General features: G+C 37.9%; 1 protein-coding gene across 2 annotated transcripts in view; it reads right to left on the reverse strand.

The window, feature by feature from the left end:
• The window catches only part of LAMA2 (laminin subunit alpha 2), a 580,166-nt gene that overhangs the window by 256,030 nt on the left and 301,359 nt on the right, over positions 1–22,777 (reverse strand). For both annotated transcript variants that reach the window (XR_012002712.1, XM_072764558.1), the window contains exons 13-14: positions 3,361–3,462; positions 1,519–1,730 (exon numbers count right to left, since the gene is read on the reverse strand). Coding sequence is in view for 1 of the 2 variants with exons in the window: in XM_072764558.1 (XP_072620659.1) it covers positions 1,519–1,730; positions 3,361–3,462 (314 nt within the window). In the remaining variant the exon portion in view is untranslated. The remainder of the gene's footprint in view (positions 1–1,518; positions 1,731–3,360; positions 3,463–22,777) is intronic.

Consider the following 22,777-nt stretch of genomic DNA (forward strand, 5'->3'; position numbering starts at 1 on the left):
TGGCAATCTCTATTTACTAAATGGGAGAAAACATAATTAATTCCTAAGTGCTGCTTCACATCTTCATGGCATTTTAACCCAGCTTCTAGCAGAATTGCCTATGCAAAGGAGGTACACTGTCTGACAATAGTTCTGTTTATGAATCTGCAGTCCCCTCCTTTGGGAGATGGTAATGATGATCACACGTAGTTGAGACAGTACAAGTGAAAGACAAAGGAGGCCGCCTGAGCGAATGATGCGGGTGGGGGAGCAGCAACATAAAACAAAAACAAAAACAAAAACAAAACGAAAAACAAGTCTCCTGTAGGTAAGCCAGTATTGGAGACGTTGCTTTGACTCTGATTATGTCATGTTGTCAGTTTTGGTTCATGGGTCATCATCTAATTTAATCTCATTTAGGGGGAAGTTGCCATTCTATCATGTATTCTTAGAGCAGAAAAGGAGAAGGGGAAAATCCTCATTCTGATGTACTGAAGTTTACATTTCATTGGATAAATATATCAGTGTTTTTAAAATTAAAAGCATAGGGGCACCTGGGTGGCTCAATCAGTGAAGCATCTGCCTTTGGCTTCAGGTCATGACCCTGGGGTCCTGGGATGGAGTCCACTGGGCTCCCCACTCACGGAAAGTCTCTCCTGCTCCCTCTGCCCCTCCCCCACTCATAAACTCTCTCTCTCTTAAATAAATCTGAAAAAAAAAAAAAAAAAAGGAAAGCATAGCAGCCTATAGTCTGTTACAAGCATGTTCGGTTCCAGTCAAAAGTTCTCTCTTTAAAGAAAAAAAAAAAAACTGAAAAAAAGGAAAACAACTAATTCTACATAATGAGCACTTTCCATAAGTGTCACATATAATTTTCCCAACAGACCCTGAAAGGTAGACACTATAATCTCCACTTTACACTTGAAGGAACTAAGTTTCCACAAGGACCAATCATTTGCCAAAGGTCACACATAAAATAAGCAATTGAATCCACTCACTTCCTAGTCAGGCTGGCTCCAAAGCTCACACTCTTTTCTTTACATCACGCGGCCAATAGAGTCTTTTATAAAGAGGCTTGTGATTACTTAGATGAAAGCCCTTAGGTTTCTTATTGTAAACTCTATACTATTAAGTTAGAAACTAGTTAATTAATTAATTGGAAGAAAACACTTTACAAACCACTTTCCAAATATGACTATTCCAGAGTTATATTTAGTTTCCCACAATCTGAGTCATCATAATGGAGACTTTCTTTTCCAGTATAGAATTTCTCAGACTATGGATCATTTTTTTTTTTTTAAATCACATGCTCTGGCCAAACTATGAAGCAATCATCAATACTAGAAAAGAGCTAAGCCACACTCCTTCTGGGCATTTAAATTTCAAAGCTTTAATAAAAACATTTTTCACAAAACTAGTGCTCGATTCTTAGCTACTATTTGAAGGAAACCTACAGATCTTCAAAGTCACTCTTCTACCAAATGCATGTTTGCTCCAAAGACACGTGCCAACCCTGGGAGATGCAGTTCTTGAGTTTACCTGAAGATGGCTTCCACCCCAGGGCCGTAGGTGATTTGTATGAGGACTCTCTTCAGACTCGCAAGCACCGTCATAAACTCTCTTCTACTGACAGGGAAGTTTGTGCCATGTGTAGTAAACAACTCTTCCTTAAGTGACAATACGTGAATATGTTCTTCATATGGTTGTAGATACACCTCATCTTGGGCTGTGCTGATTCTCAAGTCATTTCCCTAAAGGTAAAAAAGAAAGTATAAAAAGGGTCAAACTGTGAAAAAGAAGGTATAAAGGGGTAAAGAGTGTGCATATTTGGATTGGCCAGTTGGCGAATGATCCTCAGTAGATTTTTAATTCCAGGTTGGCTTTCCTTTCATTCAGTATATTTCCGGGATATATGAGAATTGGCCTTAACCAGATGCATGATAAAGTAGAAGCTTTGTTATGCATGACTCTGCTTCCACCATTAACTAAAAGAATAGATATTGACAATTCATACATGCATGTGATTACACATACCTTGATTTTCAGGCAAGTGCACAATAGCTGCATATTTCGAATACATTATTTCATGGTGAATATGGGTTGTATAGAGAAACAGGGAAGAAAACTTAGCAACTTAGCACAGTGTAGTGTGTTCAGCTTTTGTTTTAAAGGACTCTTCTCTATGGGGAAACAAACAAAAACAAACCAGAAAAGCTCTGCAGGTCTAGTGTTCCCAGTAAGATAATGAATCCCCATAGGGAATGCACGGACTGACCTATGACATTTAGGTTCTCCTTCTTCTGAGTCCATTTATACTAATAATATAGAACTTCACAACATTTTACATTCAGAGAACCCCTTTTATCCTGAAGGAATTCCAAGACACACTTGTAGTTTCACTGACACATTATTACATACATACATATGTAATAATACATATAGCATCTAGATCACTTCACCTAACACTGAAAATACATATTTTAGGGCAAGAATTTTGTCATTGGTTCACATGCATGAAAGGTTCAAGGCAAAGAACAACAAAGCCCGGTGCTAAATCAACACCAACCTGTTTGGAATCACAAATGTGCATATGAAAGTGTGTGCCTTGAGACTGTGTGCAGTTTGGGGGAAAAGTATGAGAAAAGGGGAAGGGAGCCTCTAAGATATCTTTAGGCTTCCAGTACTTTGGAATTGCCCACAGCTCCCCAAATCCTGAAAGCAGTTTCTCCTATAACTTTCTTACCTAAATGAAGAGTTTTGAAGTCAAGATTCAACTATATCTAAAATAAACAAGTTTCCTTTTTCATTTACCTCTGCCTAATATAAAGACGTAGCCAATAAAACCTACTTGGAAGCAGGTAAAGATGGAAAAATTAAACTATGTAAATCAGCATTTGCCTAAACACCTCATCATACTTATATTCTTGGGAACATGGTCAGTATGTTTTTAATTTAAATTCCAAGTCTGGGGGGCCCCTGGGTGGCTCAGTGGTTGAGCGTCTGCCTTCGGCTCAGGTCATGACCTCAGGGTCCTGGGATCGAGCTCCACATGGCACCTGCTTCTCCCCCTGCCTGTGTCTCTGCCTCTCTCTCTATGTCTCTCATGAATAAACAAACAAAATGTTAAATAAAATCATAAATAAAACAAACAAACAAACAAACTCCAAGTCTGGTCTAGATGTCTCCTCTATCATTGAAACCTAACAAATATGCTCAGTCTTTTAGATATATCTCAGGGTGGAACAGAAGCCTGGCATAAAGGTATTTCCCAAGATACAATATCCCCCCCAGTCGTATTTTAGTTAACGTCAAGCCCATGAGGTAAGGTGTAGCCTCTGAGCATGAAAGAGCTGCATAACACGGATCTGCTCCATACTCTACCTCTAAGATAACCGTAACCTGGAGTACACTTTCGGCATCTTCTCCCTCTGCCTCGAAGTCATACGATATGGTAAACGTCAACTGTCCTCCAGCTGCTGCAAGCTACAAGAGAGGAGATATGTAATCATTACAAGACAGGAAGATGGGCTATTAAATCAGATTTTACTTACTATTTTAAAATCAATTTATTGTTCTAGAGGGTAGGATTTGGAAGAAGCAGAAATCACAGGAGTGCAGGGGGAGAATGATAGACATTTCTTCAGCAGTAACCTTTATACGAACCTTCCCCATCAACTGCCAGCCTGACATAAATATAAATTCAGGTATTATTTTCCCCAGTATTGCAGCCTTGCTGAGATAGGTTAAGTTCTGTGAAACCAAACACGGCCCCTCCTGTCATTTTCCTCATCTATAGCTTGAGCTTTACAATTCCCAAGCAGAGAAGGATCTTTGTCAAAACTAGGAGATTTCTTCCCATCCCTGAGGGTCACTTACTTTCTGTTGGTCTGGACACTTGCAACTAAGACATCACTCCACCTGACAGTGACTTTACATAGACTGCAAGCTAAGCTGGGAAAGGTTGTTGGTCAGGGCTAAAGAAAAGAATGGCGGCAAATTTTATATTATGATACAATTCAATCAAAACTCCCAAAGAAGATAAACTTTTCCCTGTGCAATCAAATATGCTTAGTTGGAATGAATGTCATTATCCCTTTTCATTAAATAAACTTCTTTTCTTCCAAGATGCACTCCAAGCCCCGTATAATGGATGCTTGAGGTTTACATCTTCCGACATTGACAGTAACCTTGTAGAATGGAAAAAAAACAAAAAACAAAAAACAAAAAACAGAAAAGCAAGCAAGATCATTTATAGGACAGGAATCAACATCGGAGCTTGAGTGACAGATGCAATGCAAATACTGCTGGCCTTTTTAAAGAATTCCACTCCAGCGCTGTAAATAAAGACATTCCTAAAACAAAGCTGATGATCTGTATTCCGCAGCCGTTTGCTCCGGGCTGACAGACAGAGCCCCAGCTTTGCGGCCCTGGGCTCTCTGTGGCCTCCTGCTGCAGACCCCGAGCACAGAGCGAATGGGGGCCTGCAGGGGATGGAGGAGGAGGAGGCACCGCTTCCCCCAGAGCTGTTCCGCGGGGATGCACGGAGCTTGCTCTGGCTGATTAGACAAGGCTTTCAAATTGCAGCTTTGCAATGTCTTCTAAGAGCTCATTACGTGGAGCTCTACGAGGAACTAGAATTCAGGAAACTTCTATTCCCCTGTTCCACTGAGAAATAGCCCTACTCTAATGTCTTTTCATATATAAAATAATAAATATCTGCCTGGACGATAGCACTTGGCATTATTGTGAGTAATGAAGGGTGAATCTGTGTAAAAGGTTTTCGGTTCTATTAAGATAAGCATCCTAAATATTACCTCGCGTACCCGTTCAAAATCAGCCAGACCATTTTCTCAATGAGAGGAGTCTAGACAGGCAGCAGGAAAAAAAAAAAAAAACATACTTTATATATATTTCAAAAAAGACTCAACTATTTAGAATTTTCCACATTAATAAAAATATTCAGTAGGATGTAGGGATGGAGCTTGGGAAAAACACTAGGATACAGACGTATAATGCTGAGAAGCTTTTGAGCTTCCAAATACATTTTGATCATATAAAATTTGGACTGCATGCTTTATTTATTTATTTAGGGAATATGTTTCCCTAAATAAAAGGGGAAAAGGTCAATTTTAATTCATAATTTCTTAATTTAAAAATCACACAAATGTGAGGAACTCAGAATTAAAGGTAAAGTCTATTTTGCTAATAAGAGCCAAAGGGAATATGACTTGAGTATCTAAATTTTTTGTTTTTTGTTTTCAAAGATCTATTTACTTATTTGAGGAGACACAGAGAGAGCCTGCCGGCATGTGTGCATGGGGAAGGGCAGAGGGCGAGGGAGAGACAGGCTCTCAGGCCCACTAGGGACTGGAGATGATGACCTAAGCCAAAATCAAGAGTCAGACACTCAACCGAGACACCCAGGTACCCCCGAATATCCAAGCTTTTTAGACTTTGCTTGAAACAGAAAAACGCTTCGTTACAACATTTCATTTTTTTGTGTTGTTGCCATACCTACTCATAATAAAGTCATATAAGCTGTAAAACGATATGAGAGAGGAATGAGGATGGAAGCAGGAAAAATAAACAAAAAACAAATCGAGGAAGAGAGGCCCTTCTGCAGGTCAAGCGTAACACAAAACATGAACTAAGGAGTGGAATTAATTCAGCTTCTTCTTCTGAGGGCTTATGGTAACGATAGTAACACAAATGAAAACTTGCCTTTTCACTCACACGTCGTACCACAATTTTCCCCCAACGCCCCTGTCCATCTTTGATACCTGTACTTCAGTATCAGAACCCATTTTGAATCATCTGTGTTCATGAATGAACTCATTTTCCTTCCACCTAAGTTATATGGAAACAGACCAATTTTACAAAGGCGTATAATGATGTCACCTGCTTTGTTTTTTTTCTTCCTACATCACAAATATCCATTTCCATAATATTAGAATCATAGACCCTTTTCAGTCGCTCTGAAGGTGTATATTTAGGGCCATTTCTATATTGCAGCTTAGTCAAGTAGTTATTTAAGTCATTTTGAGAAAGGATTGCTTACGATTCCTTCCTGCAGCTTACAGGGTGTCTTCCCAGCAAGGCATGCCGTCCCAGGGACGTCTAAATGGGGAGTTGGTTATAAGACAGCGTCCTCTTGGGACATTGCTTTTGGGGAAAGGCCTGTGGGAATATCCAGAGCACAGACTGTCCTTTCCCGCAGCCGTGGGTGAGGAAGTCTCTGCCTCTTCTCATAGCCCCACTCTCCATAGTCCTGCTGCCACAGTCACCTGCTCTTCCTCCATGTGTGCCACCACCCCCCATCATCCCTTCAGCACCCTGATCTTCAACGTCTCTGTCAAATCCCGTGTGCACAGGGCTGCCAATCATGGGCCGGCCTCACTGTCTCCTGTAGCGATTATCTGTGGCTCCGGACTAGTTTCACTGTCAACTGAGACATAAGGTGCAACGCAGAGTCTCTTCAGTCCTACTGTCCGCCCTTGGCCGTCTTCTCCCTGTCTTGTGCCTCCAGGGCCCAATTGAAAGCGTCCTCTCGATGCGTCTCATTGGCAGCTGTACCTCGCAACCACTCATGCGCCTTGGGTCGGTTGTTATTCCTAGCTGCATGTGGCACAGGACTGTTCCTATGGTTCTTGGCTCCTTTGTCGTCTGTTGCACCAAACTCCCACGACCCCCTCCTCTACCATGGCCACACCACTGCCGCCCTCTTCCTTTCCACGCTGTGCTCAGTGCATGGATGCCTCCAAGACTCTTATTCCCCTTTGGTGGCCCTTTCTTATTGACCCTTGAGTCCTCTCTGGTGGATTTAATTACGTTTATACCTGCTTCCTCAATCCATATCTTCTCTCCAGCGCTGTGTCCCTGTATTGGTTTGCTTGGGATGCCATAACAAAATACCACAGACCGGGTAGCTTAAACAACAGAAATCTGAGATTAAGGGGTCAGCAGAATTGGTTTCTTCCACAGCCTCTCCTCTTGGTCTGTAGATGTCCCCATCTGTGTCCTCACACGGTCTTCCTTCTGTGTTCACCCGTGTTCCGATGTCTTCTTCTTACAGGGACACCAGTCATATTAAATTGGACCCACCCTATCTCACTTCAAATTAATTACCTTTTTGAAAATCCTTTCTCCAAATAGTCACATCCTAAAATTCTGAGGGGTTAGGACTTCAACACATGAATTTTGGGGGGCAGGGATACAGTTCAGCCTCTAACAGTCCCATCCTGAGTGATTGCTTAATAACGTCTCAAACACTCAACCTACCCAGTTAATCTCATTACCTGGATCTTCCCAGGAAACAAACTTGATTTTTTTCCCAACTTCAATGAGTGGGTCAAGCCAATTGCTTTATTTCTATGATTCAAATTAGAACCCATAGGTGTAACATAATACTGTTTTCATGGCGTTATTTATATCAAATTAGTCTCAATCTTATTCTATTGAAATGCTTGTCCAACTTTCTATTTTCATTGCACATCACACTTCCTAGGTACTCACGGAGCGTTTGAATTTAATTCTCTGACTTCAGTCATTTCGGGGGTAGGGGGGAATTTTATCAACTATTACTTCTGCGGGTGCCTCCCTAATGAAGGGCCTCTCGTGGCCCTGGGAATCTAGAATATTCAAGTTTCTAAGCAGTGGCAATACTCTCTAGGGTCTACCTAGGCCCTCTTTACCAACTGTGCAGGGGTGCCCAGGGCCCGGCAGTTAACTCACATGGGCACTGTGGGGCATGTCCGTGTCTAAAGGAGACTCGAGCCGTATGGTGTTTGTTGGACACCACACAAACAATGAGCTTGAGGTACCTCACAGTTCTAACATGAGGAAGCTTTGTGTACCTTTCAGGCATATTCTCAAGCCATTGAGCTCCGTTTTTGCACTCTCAGCCTCGTCGTATCTTTGTTAAGGGAAGTCTTCAGTGAATGCTGTGATAAAAACCACAGATCACACAGAACTCAATGTGAAACAGAAATTAAAAGTAGTGGTGTCTGATCCATTTCTAGATTTAAGAAGTTTTGTATTACCCAGCGGGCACACAAATCACCTTTAGTAAGCCACTGTGATCATGAAAAAAAAAAAGAACTTATTAATTATTACATGTCTGGACTGATGTGCATTATCTTTTTAAATGGTTGCTAAGTTGGCAAAATGTAAATATTTTAGGTTGTTCAGTCCTCACTCCTGTGGCATATTTCAACTGGTCTAGGAGACCCTGTGGAAGAAAAAAAAAAAAAATACAGAGAACCTAAGACTTAGTACCACAAAATGAAGTAGTTTGGGAACTTCTGGCCTACCTCTTTTGATAGACTCTTCTGCTACTTTTATTTGTTTCAACCCATTTTCCTGCTGACATCCTTATTCCCTCAGTTCTCTGATTATCCGAACTCTGCCTTTCTGTCTTTCTTCGGCTAGTGTCCCACTGGTCAGAAGACGGCGATGTAGAGGGGATTTCTCAGCGACAGAGAATCTGCACAGCCACAGAGAGACTGCCAAAGGGCCTCGAGGACAGGAAGCACCATGTAAGCCGCGTCGCCCCTGGACGCTGGGGGAGGCACCCTGATGACACAGCCCAAGCTGTTGGTAAGCCACGCGTATTGTGCATGACTTTGGTGTTCCACAGTTTTGGACATCATAGACTTCATTTACTAATTTTATCTTTGAGAGGTTCAAATCCGTCCACTTTGGGGACAACACTGATTCCTCTAATTTTGCGGAGCGCTGTGCGTACTACCAATAGAACATTTCATCTTCCCCTACTATTGAAGAACAAAACGGTCACGATTCCATTGGCCAGAGAAATAGAGTTTTCCACAGGTAGAAGTGTCACTCCAGTTCACACTGAGGTGATTCTTACATTTACAGGATAGATGAGACTATATTTACCAGAGATGAAAGTTGTATTTATTTTCAATACAAAGAGAAAGTGAATTTAATGAGGATAGTTCATTTCATAAAGGTCTCCAAAGACTCAGGTGTTCAGTTGTTTGGTTTTCTTCTTCTTGTTTAACTTTATATCTATTAAGCAAAATTCTCTTCAGGTGGATTCAGATATCAAATTGAGAGGCACTGCAAGGAAAGGGAGCAGCACCCATTCATTCCTGGCCATGCTTCATCTCTAAGCCCTCCTCCACTCTCCTGATCCCCAAATCCACCCCATTAAGAAAAGAGCAACACAAGTAGCTGTTTCCCCACGAGTACCTGGTTTAATACTACCTTCAGGGGGAGAGAAACAGCTTGTTTGCAAGCAGAATCACAGTTACTATGCAACCTATAACCTGATGTCACACATAATAATGTAGCGTGCACGCGGCCCCTTGCATTAAAGACTTAATGAGACAGGCAAGGTCTCCCTCATGAGTGGAAAAGGCTAAAGGTAATTCGTAAAACTAAGCCTTACACCAGTGCGTAGTCTTAGGCTCCCTGTGTTGTAGCCTTCCCCACCCCCAATCTCAAGAACTAGGAACTGAAGAGTAAAGGAAGCATGAGGATCTACAGGGGACGACACACTTGGGCGGAAATTCTTTCATAAAATGAGACTGGAATATTCGGCTGTCTGATATCAGAATATCGTTGCTTTTATTCCACCACCTGAGGTGTAAAACCTAATACCTTTGCTCACCAGGGCAAGGATTTCAGGAGATATACTAAAATCAAATGAGGAAAAGTCTTGTAATATGGAGCAGGATTGACGATAGTATATGCTACCTTCAACGTAGTGCCCCAAACGTGGTCAGTGGTTCATCTTTCCACACTTGGAAGCTCCCGAGCCTGAAACTCTGAAAATGTGTCCCTCCCACCAAAGTGTTCACTGGCGCATCTATCCACCGAGCCCTCCTTCAGCCTGGAAACAGCTTCATGTTTTGTTGTGCTTTTCTGTACATTTGTAACACTGAGATAAGAGCGTGTTTCTCTTCTTTCAAAGTCTGATAATTAGAATAGAACGGACATAAGGGGACGTTGAAGAGAACAGGGATTTACATAGGAGACCTTTAAGTTAACATCAACTTAATGCACAGAAAAAGAAGTAGGTGTTGTGAGCCTCAAACGGAAACAATCTGGAAACTTTGGCTCGGAAGGCAAGAGACCATGTTATGTAGTGTAGGAGGTACAAAGAGGAAGATCTTGAGTATTTTCCCGCCTGCCTCCATTCCTCCCTTCCTTCTTCTCTTCCTATCCGCCTGCTTTTCCTGCCTCTTTCCTTCCTTTTACCCATCTCCTCCCTTTTTGCCTCCTCTTCTTCTCCTCCCCCTCTTCCTTCCCCCCTTCCCTGCCCCCACCAGCTCCATCTCCTCCTTTTTCTGATTGCTTTTTTTTTCCCTTTTAGATGTGGCCACATCCAATCTGATAATTTTGCATTCTTTTGTATTTTGTATCTGCTGAATTTCCTAAATATACAAAGTAGGGATGAAAATTACAAATGTGACTGCACCAACGACAGGTTTTTATGGCAATCCATCAGAGATCCTCTCTCAGTGTCACACCAACTGACCAGTGTCCTTGGAGCCCAGTTCTCTAACCGCTTCACTGAGATATCAGTATGAGCTTCTCATATGAATCTTTATAAAATTGATGATTTATTCACTTGAATAACGCCAACCTATCTTTAACATAAGCTTTCTGTCTCCCACCTAACATAAAGGTCCAGTTATACGTTCTCTAAACTCAGTTATGATTCAGAGCAAATGGAATGATAAGGGTTTGATCAGGTAAGAATGTTTCTGGTTACAGCTGAAAGCCAATTTAGTGGTTCCTATATAACAAGAGGTCCAGAACTAAACAGATCCAATTTTTAAAAGACGGCAAACATTATTTCTCCTAATTTCACGTATTTTCTACACATACTTAGATCCATCTGAAGATACTTAAAAATATAAAAACTCCATAAAGAGATTTGCTAAACATCATGTAGAAGATGATGAAGTACTTAAAAGTACGGCATCCCATACATAAAATCAAGAGTGTTTCCCCTAAGTTCTCCAAATGAGAAAACTACTTGTTATTTGTGACACACAGTGACCAAGTACTGAGTTGAAATAATACTGTCTCAACAGATGTAAGTAAATGGTAGCAGCCAAATTCTCCAAACTGTTTTTGGTTATCAGGCCCAGACTCAAAAACAGGATTTTTGCAACAGCTGCTTGTCTTCTGTTTACTTACTTATGTTTGGATGGAATGTTCCATTAGTTCTCTAGCTATGGGTGGGATTAATTTATGTGTAAATATTCAGTACAAAAAAATACTTGTAATACATAATTAAATACTGATCTAATCAAATAAACTGTAAATTATGGTTTTATATATCCATAACTTTCTTACTGACTAGGGCTTAATTTTTTTTTAAGTTCTCTGCCAAGAAAATAGAAAACTGCATTCTCATGATATACAACATGGATATTGATTAAAATAACAACATACATTTTAATCCAAGTTCTATTAAGTTAAAGAGAAACAGACTATTTTCACATAAATGACAAATGAATATATATGTTTTCATACATTTATTCACGCATAAATTATTGTGAAAAAAATTATGAGGACATTGTAAGAAGGAGATATCAATAATGCTATTTTCTATTTGAATACAAATTTTAGCTAAATTTTCTCTTAGTCCTTAAGCATTTTGTCCTATAAGGATATACAAGGATATTCTTTTTTTTAAAAAAATTTATTTATTCATGAGAGACACAGAGAGAGAGAGAGAGAGAGAGAGGCAGAGACATAGGCAGAGGTAGAAGCAGGCTCCCCACAGGAACCCAATGTGGGACTCGATCCCAGGACCCCGGGGTCATGACCTGAGCCGACAGCAGATGCTCAACAGTGGAGCCATCCAGGTGCCCTGAGGATATTCTCTATTCTAGATAGTATATGGCTACTGTATAGTCTTTCCCCTCTTATTGCAGAAGCAGGAACAAAAGTGTAATAAACAGAATTCTTATCATTCCCATAGGCAATTCTCAATGTTTATACCTTCAGCAACAGTGACTATGGCTGGAAGGGCTGTATGCTTAAATGAGCTCAATTAATTCCAGGTTACACTGTTTAAGTAGAGGATGTTTTGAAATAATAGTCAACTTATTTCCCACAAAGGCAGATGCTAAAATACTGGTCCTGGAATACTATTTTGATCGGATTCAAAATTGACCTACCACTCTTCCTTTTCTCTTTTCCCTTATTCATGAACTCGGCAGGTGATTCTTTATTCCAGCAGAAGCTGGTTATGAATTTTAGAAGAAAAGATTCCCAAAGATGCAATGGAAACTAAGTCATACCCCAGAGGAGAATCAACAGGCTAATAAAATATATTCAAGTGTCTTCTTCTAGAATGAACAGATAAAGATTTGTGTTACTTTCTGATGTGTCTGTTAACATGGAAATCGGATATAAATCACATAAAAGATCAAGCTCATTCCTGGAGATTTTTCAGACCTGGTTTGGGTTCTGGTTCTGCCTCTAAATGTTGTATGGCCCCTGGGAAAGTTATTTATGCTTTCAGAGTCTCCATTAATTTTCTCTGAAATGAGCTGAATTACACCTATCTCAGAGTTTGTTCTGAGGATGAAATGAGAAAATACACATAAAAGTCCTCACTTGGTACTAGACAGTATATATTCAATAAATGTTGTAAATCATAGTGTTTTAATAAGTACAATTCTCAGAATTAAAATATATACACACTTCACACTAAAAACCTCATCATAATGACATTTATTTCATTATTCTCAATGCACTTTGAAACCTCAGAGCTTCTGGAAGAGATCACAGTATTGGGAGGTTTCAGATCTTATTCATGTTTTAATGTTTCCCTGTGGTACTTTGCATAAGCATCTTAGAGAAAGCAGATATTGCATAAATATCTGCCGAATTTTAATCAAATTCAACACCATATATCATTTCAATGTATTATAGACGGAGAAGGCATAAAAAACCGGGACAAATTTGTACTACCCCCATGAGATCGCTTGCAGTTATTAGAATAGGCCTTTACTGACTTCTCTACTCTTGTCTTTGTCAGTTCTAAAAACAGACCAAAGGAAATATGTCTATTTGAGTTTTTTGGTGATTTGAGTTTACCACAGGAACTTACTGTGCTGCCGACTGGCAAACTCTAAGTGCTCTTATTTTAAATAAGGCCCCTTAGCATTTGGGAAGTTTGATCTGCAGTTGAAAGGAAAATAAATATTTAAGTCATTTAGACATTTACACATATAAAGCAACTATACATTATTACTTTTCACCAGATTCTATATGCTAGGATAATAGTGTAAATTCCAGCCCCCACTAATACATATTTTATGTTACAAATACATTTTCAATATATTCTGATATATTGGCAAACAATGTACTCTCTGTATTAAAAAGACACCCAGCATACAGATTACAGGAAGCAATGAGTCAACTGCCAACATAACGAGTCCGAGCACATTCTTGATGCCACCATTTAAGGGAGTAAGTTGACAAATTAGAGGTCAGCCAAAGAGGTGTGACCAGGATACTGATGGCTCTAAAAGCAGAACAAGAGGTTTAGAAAGGTAATGGGGACATTTAACCTTAAAAACAGAAGACATAGGGAAAACACGATTGTTTTCTTTGAATGTCTAAAGGCCTATCATGTATAATCAAAAGGACACTGGCTCTGTCACATAAAAATGGACTCTATACAAGGAAATGGGGGAGGGATATTTTTTGATCCTGCTTAAAAATTAACTTCTAATATCCAGAACTGTTGAAAATGGAATGAGCTCTGTAGGGTGTTCATATCCTTGTAGATATACGAATAGAAGTCCATCTGTCTTGGAAGATGGAGAAGGAATGCCTACATCTGCTAAGAGGTTGGACTAGATCTGATATCACCGGGAAATTTGAAGTCTACCATGATAAATTTTACAGCCAATTTACTAAGTAGTTGGTTAATTATATATCAGAATAACCCTTTTCAATTTCTATTGTAGACTACCACCAGGATGGTAATCAGCTTCACATACACCTGCTCCTTGTTCTGTGGTTTTAGAGATAAAGCATTTAAAGGACAGGACAACACATTTCATTAAGAGAACACTACTTGTATCGACAGTATCAGAGATTGGGAATGGCCTAGTGGGGAAAGAGTATAGGTTTTAGAGCTAGTCTTCTTGGGGAGCAGGGAATAGCTCTGCCGCTGTGTGTAAAATTAAAAGGACGCAACAGTAAATACCTCATAGGGTTGTGGTGAGAACTCAGTTGAACAATCTAGAATAGGGCTTGACACTTTATCAAAGTTTAATAAAGTTAGTTGCTACCATTTTTTTGTTGCCATTATGGAAAATAATCTCCAAAATTTTGTAACTATTCAGAGCAAGATTCTCTGATTACCACCATATACTACTGCAACACATTAGTATGATCTGGACTTTTTAAGCTTGAAGATAAAAACATCTGTAAATTTTTTTTTTTTTTTTTTAGCAAGACATAGGTAACATAAAATATGGTACATCTTAAAATTTAAGGGGATACAATTACTGAGCCATACATAATCAAGTTAATATTTATATGGAACTTTAGAATTTAAATAGCATTTTTTGCATCATTTTATTCAATCTCTAAAAATTTTATAGGGTGGGTTTGTGATTACATTATTATATTGTAGACATGAGGAAATTGAGGCTTTAAGAGGTTAAGTTGTACACAGTCACATTGTGACTTTAGCTATACTGAGATGCATTCCTGATTTATGTTTACTTTGTAAAATACTCCCCCTCAAGATTCTCTGTCTCTCAAACACACACACGCACACACACACACACACACACACGCACACACCCACTCTTAATATTCAAGGTGTCTACATGCAAAGATCATGTATTTCAGAATAAAACTGACCTATTAGAGAATCTGAGTCCATAGTTACTGTGTGACTTTGGGCAGATTTAATTCTGAAGTTTACTTTGTGTTATGTCTAAAAGAGAATGAAAATACCATCTTGAAGGGTTTTTATAAAGAATTCATGAGAGGAACTATGTAAAGCTACTCTGTTCTATACCAGGCATACAGAATTTCTTGAAACATTATTTCTTTTTTTTTTTGAAACATTATTTCATTTTCCCTCCTAACTATTTTGAGAATTCAGTAAATTCAAAGTAGGTTTGTTAATTCGAGTCTAAGCACTCGTGTAGAAAAAAAAAAACTATGGTTGCTGAAACATGAAATATCCTATCTTCATTAATAATAAGAAAAAAACAAAGTAAACTTTTCTAAAATACTGTATTTTCCTCACTGACTAGTAAAGATCTAAAAGTTTGATAGCATCGTCTATTAGTGAGGGGGTTAAGGAAACAAGCACTTTCATGCCTTTACGGTAATACGTACAGGATCTATGGGGTCAATCTGGCAATGCTTATTAAAATTACAAATGCAGGGATCCCTGGGTGGCGCAGCGGTTTGGCGCCTGCCTTTGGCCCAGGGCGCGATTCTGGAGACCCGGGATCGAATCCCACATCGGGCTCCCGGTGCATGGAGCCTGCTTCTCCCTCTGCCTGTGTCTTTGCCTCTCTCTCTCTCTCTCTGTGTGTGACTATCATAAATAAATAAAAATTAAAAATAAAATAAAATAAAATAAAATTACAAATGCATATACACTTTGAAATAACAATTTTGGTTCTAGTTAATTCAACAGCTATACTTGCACATATAGGATATAGCTAGATGCAACATTATTCACTGCAACAATGCTTGTAGAAAAATATCAAAAATAGACTAATGTCAGGGATCCCTAGGTGGCTCAGCGGTTGAGCGCCTGCCTTCAGCTCAGGTTGTGACCCCGGGTCCCAGGATCGAGTCCCACGTCGGGCTCCCTGCATAGAGCCTGCTTCTCCCTCTCCTGTGTCTCTGCCTCTCTCTCTCTCTCTCTGTCTGTCTCTCATTAATAAATAAATAAAATCTTAAAAAAAAAGAAAATAGACTAATGTCCATCAATAGTGATTGCTAATAGATTAATAAGGGTAATGATGGAAATGTCACTCTGCAAAGTGGTTTTATATACATTAACTCTTTTAACCCTCAAACAGCATTAGGTAACAGGTACATTCCTATCATTACATTCATTCTAAAGATGAGAAAACTGAAATGCTGGGTGATTCCATACTTTGCTTAAGGTTTACAGGTTTGCAGGTGGTGAAACCAGGATTTGAACCTCAAAGTCTAGCACCAGAGTCAATGTTTAATCTCTTTTATGACAGCTGAACAAACTTGGGTGCATCCATTCAGCAAGACAACCAACCAAATAAGCACACCACATACACACAGAAAGAAAATCTTTATGCATTAATATGGAATTATCTTGATTATATTAAGTAAAACAACTCTAGTGTGTTTTTATAATATGTGTGTCATACAACCATTTGTGTAGAATGAGGGGAAAATGATATATGTGTATGCAGTTACATGTGTGTATATATTCTATTAAAAGATAAATGTAAAAATAGAGAAAATAAGATTTAACCCAAATACATGATTAGTTACTATTCTGATATTATTCATTCTTTAATTAATTGTACCAGATGGAATGACTAATAGAATCAGCATTGCTATCTGGAAAATATGAATGAAGTAAAATATTTGTGATTTAAGCACCTGCAATATGTCTTTGGTAACCAATTAGAAAGTGTGTTTTATAAAGAATGCTTAAAAATGTATTTATTGGGGTTTCTGGATGAGTGGTATTGAGAAAACACAGTGAAAAGGCGATCAGACCTGAGTGCTAGCCAGCCTTACACAAACCAGATGTGTAATTTCAAAAGTATTCGTCTCTTAAGAATGAAGCCAAAACCACAGTATAAGGTATGGGAAGTAAAGAGAGCTGACATGATGTCTCAGTTCATGAGAATCTCATGGAGTATGACCTTGAACAAATATTTATCTCGGTGAGCTTTAAAAATCATCGTCTCCATTCTGCAAATTTCAACAATTTTCCTGCTTATTTTACTGTGTTATTTTGAGATGTATATGACGTACTATTTATTAACACATTTTGGAGACTACATATATTCACACTTTCATTATTTAATACCTTTAGTTCTAAGATCCCCTGACTTAAGTGACAATAAAAATCTGGTGCTTATCAGATTATATGATTTCCACTAGATGTTCAAAGCCTTCTTGCTTCAGTGGGGAAACCCTCTAATATGCAGAAATTACTGCACTCAAGTAAATGTATCACATGGCATTTTGGATTTTCTTCCCCTTCACTTTTTTCAGTAGATAAATCATTAGAATAAAATACTGTCCCCAAGTTCTACAAATTTCAGACATTTACTAAAAGTACGTCAGACTATGGCCTCCCTGACTAAAAACCAACAAAACAAAAAAGTCAAAAGAAAGAAAGAAAGAAAGAAAGAGAAAGAAAGAAAGAAAGAAAGAAAGAAAGAAAGAAAGAAAGAAAAGACAGAAAACTATAGTCAAGGAAAAACAATGACCAAAATTTCAAAATGAAGGTGAGCATTTCTCATAAGCTACATGAGAAAGTTTGCAATTTTTCTACTACGTTCCTCAATTCCCATAAACTATAGGTACCCTTTAATAACAAAGGGAGTACAGTGTTCTTTACTATTTTTTAAGAAAACAGAGTTCCTGCCATATAAAGGCAGACAGACCCTCAGGACACTCCAAAGTTCCTGCTAAGAGTTCAAAGACGGCCATAAAAGCAGTCCTATCAATCACAACATGAAACACTTTCTCACACTCTCATGGGGGTGCAATATTTATGCAGCTTTGGACACTTATTTTCTTACATCAACCCAACTGTATACTTCTTGGTGGGAGGGCAACATCTATGCATTCTGTGAACTTTAACATATCGCATTGAATTTTGTAGTATGTACTTCATTTTATATACTATTTCTGAAGATTTTTAAATTTCTGTTGTTTCTTTTCCTCCTCAATCATAACTGAACATCCCTCCCACGCAGGCCAGCTGTTTCTCCATTTAAAAGAAGGCAAGTAATTTAACATCATAAATACCAAACTGCATCTCAAGGTCAGAGTCAAAAGCTTTTATGTCTCATTAATTTTCAAGCTCTTCATCAGTTTTTCTCATTGAGCTACCATTTATATTTTGGTATGTGGAAAAGCATAAAACTTGTGTTATCAGTTAAAACAGAAGGCTATCTCCAGCTATTAAACTAATATAAAATATTTTCAATTAAACGGGGAGTAGTTCATATACTTTGTAAATGGCAACAGCAGAACTTCAGAAGCTTTTGGGTCCATTTACCAGCAACTTCAATCCCTCTCCCCACCCAATGAGGGAGATGAAACCCATCTCCTTGAGTCAATCCATGCTCTAGCTGCTGAGACATAAAAATATGGACCTTTATCTCCTAAATCAAATCATTTTTTAAGAGATTTTATTTACTTATTCATGAGACACACACACACACATACACACAGACACACACAGGCAGAGACACAGGCAGAGGGAGAAGCAGGCTCTTTGGAAGGAGCCTGATGCAGGACTCGATCCTGGGATCCCGGGGTCACGCCCTGAGCCAAAGGCAGACACTCAACTGCTGAGGCACCCGGGCATCCCTAAATCAAATCATTTAGACTACTCCTGTAATGCTAAGAAATGATACATTTTAAAATATTAGCTATTTCTTAGAGATCCACTAACCATGCACAATGAAAAAACTACATGCACGACCATTTGGTTTTAGGTAGTCACTTATTTGATAATAAGCAGTAGTTGGATAATATAAGCAACCTTGCATCACCTGAGATTCTAAGCAGTATTTCTGAAATGAATTATATATAAGGAAATTGAAAATCTTACTAATTTCATTTATTTCCTCACTAATTAGAAGACTTAATTTTTTTAGCCCCAAAGCACTTATTTTACCATTAAGAAAACATAGCCAGAGAATATATATGATTTTCCCAAGGCCAAATTGCAAAAAAAATAGCAGAGATTCTGGGTGTTGGCTTTCGCTTACACATCTCCACATAGGTCTGCAGGTACCGTTGCTTAGAACAACGTGTTTTCTGTTCTCTTTTATTTTGTTATAATGGTTTTAAAAAAGGTCACAAATTATTTGGCCCTCATCCCACAGAGTATCATTGGGGTCTTTATCTCCTCTCCTGAATCTAGGGAGGTTTCTGACTGCTTTAACTGGTGAAATAATTGTGTGTAACTTCTGAGGTAAGGTCATTAAAGACCATTGAGCTTTTGCCTCGTTAGCGGGGCACATTTTCTACTGGAGCCGCATGCCATCATGCAGGAAGTGCAACGACCCTGAGGTCATCATGCTTGGAGGAAGCCCCAACTACAGGTATTGTTCATGCTTGGGATGTCTGGTTGTCGTCTCAGGTGAGTCCAACCTTTGAGTTATTGTACTCCAAGCACTAGACCTGGAAGCCTCCAGCTTCATCAACTCGCCCACAACCATTTGAGTCTCTGCTGGACCCCAAGATATCATTGAGCAAAGAGTACCTATCCTTGCAATGCCTTGTCCAAACTCCCTACTGCAACATTTGTAGGCCTGTTAAAATAGTTAACAGACATTATTAAGCTTGAGGTAGTCCATCACTCAAAGAACTCTTAGATCTTAATTTTCTCCCATATAAGTTAAGTACATTGGCTAGTTTTAATAAGTTCAGCCACCTGCAGTCAAAAGCTTACTGTTCTATAGCTTTGCTTTTCTTAAGGGACCTTTCTTTGGAGCTGTATGGTGTCATCTTTTTATACAGTATTTATACAAACACAGAATAGAGTGGCTTTGCACTATTGCTTTTCTGAGTCAAATTTCTTTTTTAATTTCATTCATTCACTAAACATTTATTTAATACATAACCTATGTTTTAAAAATTGATAGATTTCAAAGATCTAGAGATGAATAAATATGAATAAAATAATTGTTCTCGGGTGGGGACTGAGGGGAGAGAGAGAATTGCTACTTATTTATTTCTCCTTTTCTTCTTCCAACCCTTCTCAATATAATGACAGCATGTAGGACGTGAGATTTACTCCTGAATACTGCTTTTGCTTCACCTCAGAGTTTTTGCTTTATGATACTTTATTATCAGAATTATAGTTGTAACTTTAATTTCTTGTGGCCAGAATAGTTATTTTATAACATGTTCTTAAGATTTGAAGTGGTCTTTTATTATTTTTAATTTATATTTGACTGCACTGTGGTCACAAAATGAAAGCAAAACATTTTCTGTTTTTAGAATTTTTAAAAAGTGCCTGAATGTATACATCTGGTCTCTCATGAGACTAATTTTTAAAAATATTCCTTTGGAATAGGTCTTGTTTATAAGATTAAGAAAGTACCATTATTTTTTTTTCTATTATTTATTTTTAAATGTTGAATACAATCTATTTGCTAAATGTTTACCTCTTCTTTTCTCATGTTTCAGAAACTGAGTAATGCATTAAAATCTATCGCTACTACAGTTGTTTGCTTGCACAGCAATAAAAAAGTATCCAGTAATATGAATATTCAAATGCAAGAAGAAATTTTCAATTATAACAAAGAACTGCTGGGGAACACTAATGGTATGAATAGTTTCATAGCTATAAGACAAAATTAGGAGCATTTCTAATTAGCAACCAATTCTAAGAAAATATACTAATAAGAAAAGACTGCCTTCCTGTGTAATCATGCTATTCATTTATGTAAAATAATAAGAATCAAATAATCTTTTAAAAAATAACCAAATAATTAAACAACCTAATACAGTCAAGGAATTTCACTATTTCTAAAAAAGTGATCAGATCAGACAGTATATTTTAAACACATTAAAAAGTTTAAAAATGAGAAAGAACATCCAAGCATTCTTATGCAAGATAATCTGCATAATAATTTTTAACAAATTAATGTCATAATAGACATTTTTAGAGTTACATTATATTTAGCTAATGAGAATTGAAGAAATGTTAATGTGTATCATAATCATCAGGCAAGCACATTCATCATTTTATTAACTTCTCCCAATATCTTACTTTTATACATCTGACATTCAAGAAAATGTGATCGTTTTCTTGACCAAATAAAATTCTGTTATAATTTTATTATTATTGGGTAATTTAAAAAGCATATTCTTACATATGGCTTGGTGTTAGGCTTGGCCCTATTAAACGGAAGTACAAACCTAAGGATATAGCAAAGAGAATTATGTATATCTATTTTGGTACAATTTACAAAAATATAAGCCTCTCTATTTTAAAATTAAAGATTAAACAAAAAAGTAAGGAAGCCTTGGCATAGATGAAAAAGGTGAGGGGAAGCAAAGTTTACTCCTTTGGAGAGGTGCTTACATACACAGCAAGTGAGGGAAGAAAGCAAGATGCCAAAGGATCTTTGACTCAACTTGTTGAAGCTCATTGGCTCTACATCATGGCTTGATGAAAGCAAAGCAACACAACCCAAAACTATGGATCCTCTAGTAGCATAATAATTCGAAAGAACCCATTTCTTTTGTCCACCAACTCAATACACTGCTGAAACACCTAATGTTTCTTTTATTCTAGTTCAGTTGGTCCTAAGCTTCTCAGTCCCCGGAATTCTCTTGAATTCACTAGTGAATGTAAAACAGTCTCAGATGAGTCAATAAGTTCTTGCAAAGGCTGAGATTATGAAATTATCTTTTTAGCCTTTCAGAGTCATGTTTATGATTTTACTTCCAGTTCTTTTTACATCATACATTTACGTCTAAAATAAACTAGAATAAGACTAACTTAATTTACTACATTTCATTCAAATACATAGGCCAAAATTTGTAGTAGGCTACAAATGATCCTCAGATGAATTCAGTTGAGTCCACTGACAATTTTTTTCCTATATATAGCTTCATGAGGACACAGAGTCAGTGATGAATTTTATGCTTCCTAATGTATGACCTATGTGCTTTAACGCTTGAATATTTAAAATACATTCCATGTAACTGAGTTTCCTAAAAGCATTAAAGTACATAAACAATTAACAATGAGCATATGAATTTTGACTTATTCACATGAATATGGCTTAATTTTAAAAATGCAATTTTGATTTACCAACTACTCATAAATGTACTCTCTTACATAAACAATTTGTTGCTTTAATAAAGTCTACTATCCAAATTAAACCACGTCCATGTCAATGGCATTCTTACTACAAAAAATAGCTCCAGTACAGATGGTCCCTGACTTAACGATGATTCGACCTAACAATTTTTGACTTTACGATAATGCAAAAGGGACATGTGTTCAGTAGGAACTGCACTTCACATTTTGAATTTTGATCTTTTTCTGGGCTAGTGTTATATGGTACAATACTCTTTCATGATGCTGGGCAGCGACAGGGAATCACAGATCCCAGTAAGCCACACAACTGCGATTAAACAACCGATAGAACTATTCTGTACTCATACAGCCATTCTGTTTTTCCCTTTCATTTTTATTCAATAAATTGCATCAGATATTCAACATTTCATTATAACATAGGCTTTATATTGGATGATTGTGTCCAGCCATAGGCTAATGTAAGAGCTTTAAACATGGTCAAGGTAGGGCAGGCTAAGCTATGACATTCTATAGGTTAGGAGCATTTAATGCATTTTTGACCAAGGCAGGCGCCAAACCGCTGCGCCACCCGGGGATCCCTTGACCGAATGATATTTTTAACTTATCATGAGTTTAATGGGATATAACCCCATCCTAAGTTGAGCAAGATCTATGTAACATGTGTATGGAGAAGAAGTACCACTACATATTTTTTTCAACTCATCTCCCATTTTTTTGTTATAGTTTCAACAACCTGACTCTGATACAAGT

The sequence above is a fragment of the Vulpes vulpes genome, chromosome 1, assembly GCF_048418805.1.
Source record: "Vulpes vulpes isolate BD-2025 chromosome 1, VulVul3, whole genome shotgun sequence".
Lineage (NCBI taxonomy): Eukaryota > Metazoa > Chordata > Mammalia > Carnivora > Canidae > Vulpes > Vulpes vulpes.